General features: G+C 46.4%; 1 protein-coding gene across 1 annotated transcript in view; it reads right to left on the bottom strand.

Annotated features, from left to right (window-relative positions):
- Nucleotides 1-6,172, bottom strand: part of T265_01692 (hypothetical protein) — a gene marked incomplete at both ends in the record, with an annotated part of 28,996 nt that overhangs the window by 4,205 nt on the left and 18,619 nt on the right. The window contains one exon of the mRNA XM_009165758.1: nucleotides 3,374-3,593. Coding sequence (XP_009164022.1) covers nucleotides 3,374-3,593 — 220 coding nt within the window. The remainder of the gene's footprint in view (nucleotides 1-3,373; nucleotides 3,594-6,172) is intronic.

Here is a 6,172-nt window from a genome sequence, read left to right as displayed (position 1 = left end):
ATCGGTAGTTCCGGCATAAGGCGTATAAGAAGTTCGTTGACGTTGGATCGATGGCTGGGGTGAACGACGGGTACTGCCATGGTGAGGACAGTCAAACACGGAATGTTTCTGTGACCAAGGACGACGTGACCAGTTAACTGAAGTGGCTGAGGTCAAGGTATGTAGGCTACAATTGCGTCAGGTCGCTACGAGGTTGTTCAAAAGACTTTACTGCACTTTTAGAGACAGGTGGGTTGGTCAAATAGTTTCAGCCGCTGGTGTGATAACTAATGAATCTGGTGAATAAATAATCTGACAATTCTTAGTAGGATATCCACATCTCGTCTTGAGAAATGAGAGTTGAGTGAGACTTGCTCAGAGGTCAATTTGGTCGAAAGAGCAACCTCGGCAATTATTTTTCCAAACAGAGTGAGAACCAAAACGTGGCACCACGGTAGTCAATAACTGGTTTACACGTACAGCAGCGAAGCATTAATGTTGAACACTATCGTGTCACGCTGTCCACGATGATGACGTACAAATAGTGTCACACTATATTCTCCATTTGAATGTCAGGGGAAATAAAGCGCGCTCAGCATTTGCACAATGGAATTGAATTTTCGAAAGCTGTGACGTGTCTCTGATGGACTAAAGCAATCGGGCGATTGAGTTCGGAGTAGGAGCCCAAACTTTTGAGCCCCATTTAGGCATCCCGGGGTCTCAGGGGTGCTGGAAAACTATCCCACCAGACTTTTCCGCTAGAGGTATGAGTGCTTCAGTGAACAGTATGAACGCAGATTACAATGGTTTTTGGTTAGAACACATACACAACAAAATGCAGATCTTGGCACAAAAACGTTTATTCTAGTTGCAAAGGTTTTGCAACTAAGAGCATCGTGCGGCCAATGGGCGCCAAATAAAGTCGCACAGGAAGGCGCGTTTTTCAAATACTCCACCTAATTACGGTGTCCATTAGCCGCACAATGTTTTTAGGTGGAAAAACCTTAAGAGTGGAGTAAAACTTTTTGCGCCAAAATGTTGCATTTTGTTGCGTATGTGCTCAAACCAAAAACCGTCCTAATCTACGTCCATCTTTTTGCAGCTCACCAAATTTCATTGTCCACTGAAACAATCATGCCTCTGGCGGAATCACTGCCCAGCATCGTTGAGACTCCGAGATGCCTAAAAGGGGCTCAAAAGTTTGGACTGGTACTCTGAACCCAATTGCCCGATTGCCTTAGTCCATCAGGGACACGCCATAGTTTTCAAAAATCCTATTCCATTGTGCGAATACTGGGCGCCCCTAATTACACAGCGCGTCACGTTTCCGGCAGTCTGTGTGACAGAAGCGTGATTGGACGTCTCCTGACCTGCATGTGGGTGTCATTCACGCAACAGGTGGTATGACTGAAGGGAGAAGTCGAGACGGCACCGTCCGCACAAACTGGTTTGTTCTAATGTAAATGACCAGAATATACATAGGGGGGCGTAAATCAGCCGTCGAGCGCATTATCACACGCCCGAAATATGGTTCAATCCTGTCACAAGCCCACTGATCATTCTTGGAAGTGTCGAACATGTAGCAAGAACCTCCTCCAACCTTTCGATGAAAGTCCACCGCCCACAAGAGGATATGGATACCTAGATTGAACTGGGGAGATATTCAATAAAATGAGTAGTTTTTATACAGAAACCGGGTTAGAATTTCTCTGACTTTGTCAGTATAGTAAAACCTAGCATTGAGCTGATGTAATCCTGGTATACGATGACTTCAGCCGCTTTCTTTCACTAGTTGCATTGCGTTTGGTCGCGAAAACATTCAGTGTCTGGCTGACCTCGTCAACATGCGTGTTAGCGTTGGCTTGACGGATCACACCACAGCTTAGATTTCGAGTTCAGGGAAAAGTATCTACATATTGGCATGGGAAGAAGGTAGCCGCAAGCGAGATACCATCACCCCGAAATGTGATGTCCGAGACTGACCTCTAGGTAGTTTGACGACATAAACGGAGGACTGCAGAATCGCGAGAAGTTCAGCTTTCTCTGAATCCAACGAGAAAAGCAAAAGACTCATCCGAAAAGGGTTTCCAGAATGCAGTACCCCAATCACATAGCCAAGTGATTTACGCTCACGTAGCTCAAAATATTCAGGCGAGTCATTTTCTACACAGGAATATCTTTTCCAGTAGAAATGGGAAAACATCAGTCAAGACACGGGTCTTTTAGTTCTGAAGATTCACTCTACATCAGGTGGGCGTGCCAAGAAGTGGACCACAATAAGAGCTGCGTCCAAACCCAGTCCAAGAGGGCAGAGGCACACTGCAGTATCAGAACTATGGAAGGAAGAAAACCATCTATTCGGAGCAGCTTGAAGTGGACATATCAACAACAGCAGGAACAAGCAACCAGACAGGTAGTTCTACCTTATATCAAGAATATATCTAAACTCATTTATTAGCTTATGAAGGAATCCTCGTAGCGCAAAAACTGAATGGCACTTTAAGGAAACTGATCTTAAGACCGGAGGACAACCAAGAAAAAACCAACAGGAACAACGTGGGATACCAAACCGACTACAACAGATTCTACGTTGGACACACTGGGACGAAATCATGCACAAGAGTAAAGAAAGACAACGCGGTCTTCAGCAGACGAGAACCTCTACCCTTGATATCCATACAATAAGACCAAGAAGGTCATAAATACAATCTGGAAAACGCAAAATGTTGGCATTCCGAGAGACGAGACACGGAATGGAATTCCTGGGTGCATGGCGGATTCGATCAACCGACGCATTGAACTAAACCCAATTTACGCACCACCGTGTGCAAAAGACCAACATCTCAACTGAAATACTCACGGAGAGCCGCATATCGGATTCATAAACCACGAAACAAGGAACCCTTTGGAGTTACAAGACGGAATCCAGCGGGGTAAGGGACAGAGGTCATTCCAACATCGAGGGTAGGGGAGTCCAAGCTCAAAAGTCACGTGGTCGACGATCAATTAGGATGCAGGATAACAGGGCAACTAATGGAAACGTGCGACTGAATAACTAATCTTGATCGGAGGTCAGCCCTGGCTTGCAGCACGTAGATTAACGCACGCAATACTACTTAATGTATAGCCACCGACCCATCGCTACGCTCCCTAACAGCAAACTGATCGTGCCACCTCGACTGGTGATGAAACGTTTGCAATCAAATTGCTCAGCTCAATGAACAAACCAACGACCATCTACGCTACCTTAGCTACCAACAGTCTTCTCTATAACAAACCGCAAAGTATGTTATGGCGTGCATCCTCCTGCAGACAGGACATGTGGGAAAAACTGTGTTGAGTATTCATGCACACACAATGCTGAAGTTATATACTTTTGCGTATACCCATTTACCTGTCCATTGAGCCAACTAGAGTAGTCCGAAAGCAGGTAGGCAGCAAGATTGGCCAATTCTTCGGGTGTACCAAGCCTTTGTGCCGGGATTCGGGATGGCAGTCGTTTTACAAATTCCCCAGTCGGATCGAGTCGAGAAAAAGCACCTTTAGTGTAGATAGGGCCGGGAGCGATGGCGTTGAAACGCAGACCATAGCGACTCCATTCGACGGCGAGAGATCTTTCGGTGGAGAAAGTACACAGATAATTAGTTGGGCAACAAAGTATATGAACGCAACGAATGAACTAGTGAATGTGGCGTACAACACAACAAAACATGCATGAAAATTGTAGACTCTGTGGCAAAGCAACGCAAAGTAGGGGGTTATGCAAGTCTGGTACTCAGGAAGAAGATGGATGGGACATTGGAGAATAAATCATGTTGGCAATACCGAAACACAGCTATTTAGAGTACTGATCAGATGGCAGTTGGTTGCCAAGGCTTCTGGATCGACTGGATCCGAAAACAACCAAAACGGAGTTCCAAATCAATATGGAAAGTTACAATCAGAATTATTCCACGACCGATTCGAGCTGTGTCATGATTGTAGTATCGTCGCTGGAGCCAAAGTTCTGTTTTCTACTATCCTGAAAATGTGCACCAGGAGTCTAGCAAGTTCATCCTCACAAAAAGCCTTAGTTACCGCGCCATTTCTGACTTCTGTAGCTTGCTGCTAGTTGTCACCAAAGGTACATGCATCACAAGCAAGTGTTTTACACTTCTCCGGACAAACGGGACTGCGTCTGTAGGTCGGATAACACAGCGCTGGTGGGTGAATAGAGGTGACGAAAATGGCTGAAGTTACTCTAATCACAAGTGACAGTTACGGAGCCACGCATCAAGGGGTACGGTGATTAGCGGTGCTATGTTGAGCCAATCCTGATGGAACAAGGGGCAGCATCAACAAAACTACCCAGTTGTGAGTGAAGCCCATTTGCTAAGGCGATCGCTCTAATCTAACCTGAGAAAATTAGATTGAAAAACAAAAAGTTCTGTTCGTTATTGACAGAATTCGATTGCGATCGGGAAATCGCTAGAAACCCTATCCATTTGACCGATCGAACAATAAGACTACGGCGAACTCGGATAAGATAGGCCGCATATACGGAGCAACTGGTGCATGGGTATGTAGCGGTCACTGGCTAGATCATGCGTCACAAATATCCTAACCCAATTGCAACCGTAACCAACAACGTGTACATTCCGATTCCCTTTCCATTTTGTTTACGCGGCTACCACCTGCGTCACGCGCCAGGCGCCACGCGACCATCAACCACAATAGCTCAAGCTGTCTGTATTCCTGTTTATGCAACTATCAAATCAAGAATGGACACCCCTCTCTTCACATTGCACACAACAAATAGGCATGCAACTCGGCCCAAAAACACGCGCGTACAGGAAAGGAAGTCAACCGAGCTCCACAAGTCTCCACGGGCAGCTACGGAACACATGTAGCAGCTATACTGCAGGGAAGACACGTCCCGCGTCCGGACCTTCATTCAGGAACTTTCAACGGTCGTCCTCAAACGATAAGTCCCTCCCCTTTGGTTCATTCCACTTTTCGTATTGTATTCATATTTATTAATGTGCACCTAACTATTGTGATCATGATTCCGGTAAAACAGACATTTGTTAGTGCTTGTCACCTTCTGATTATCAAGTTAATTACGTCACAGCACAAGGTAATCTAACTTCAATCGCATCAACACCTAACATCAACACCGCGTCTGTCCACCATACCGCCATCACCTGACAAATCATCTTCAGTGCATGTGAGAACCGCACACCTACAAAAAAAGCGCTGGGTAACGTCAACTGCGATTTCTCCACACCCATTCCAAGGCTTGTCGTTGGATGCGCAACTCGCCGCCCTGTTTTCGGCGCTCTGCATGACGTGTGCAACGGTCATACTCATTTCTTAACGTTTCGTTGAGGACGAGATAGCTCATTAGTTGGATCCCGAATTTACTGATTGGAAGGTCCGTGGTTCGAATTCGACCTGTCTCTCGAGTTCCCCTGTCTAGGCTTGGGCATCCTGGCAGTATTCCACCCCTCGTGCTTCCTTCTGATGACATGGTAGTTAGGCACTGAAAGGGTTCAGCTTCTGAATGATTTTTCTCAACGTTTCGCATGCCAGAATATGAACAAAGTCATACGTTCATTGGCAAAAGGTTGTCTTGTACGTCAACGTTCACGTGTAAGGTGGTCGACACGTGTCAGGAGATCAGAGTATCCGTTGGATGTCGGGAGAGGACCGACACAATCGGGGTGAACATGGTCGAATCGGCAGTCTGGGGTGGGAAAGGTACCGATGGATGAGTGAATATGGCGAATGGTCATTGAATGTTGACATGCAAGGGGTTTTTGCCCATTAACGTATATCTTTGTTCATATTCGGCCGTACGAAACGTCAAGAAGTGGGCTAGATCCTGGCACATATACCTGAGTGCGGGACGTTATGCAGAGCGCCGAAAACAAGGCGACACACTGCACGTGGAACGACATGCCTTGGAATGGGTGTAGAGAAATCGCAGTTGACGTTATTACCCAGCGCTTTTTTGTGGGTGTGCGCTTCTCACACGCACTGAAGATGATTTGTCAGGTGACGGCGGTATGGTGGGCAGACGCGGCGTTGATGCGAATGAAGTTAGCTCACCTTGTTTTTTGTGGGTGCTTCTCACACGCACTGAAGATGATTTGTCAGGTGACGGCGGTATGGTGGGCAGACGCGGCGTTGATGCGAATGAAGTTAGTTAGCT

The sequence above is a fragment of the Opisthorchis viverrini genome, assembly GCF_000715545.1.
Source record: "Opisthorchis viverrini unplaced genomic scaffold opera_v5_18, whole genome shotgun sequence".
Lineage (NCBI taxonomy): Eukaryota > Metazoa > Platyhelminthes > Trematoda > Opisthorchiida > Opisthorchiidae > Opisthorchis > Opisthorchis viverrini.
Note: the sequence above shows the minus strand (reverse complement) of the source record. Positions and strands in the feature narration are given on the sequence as shown.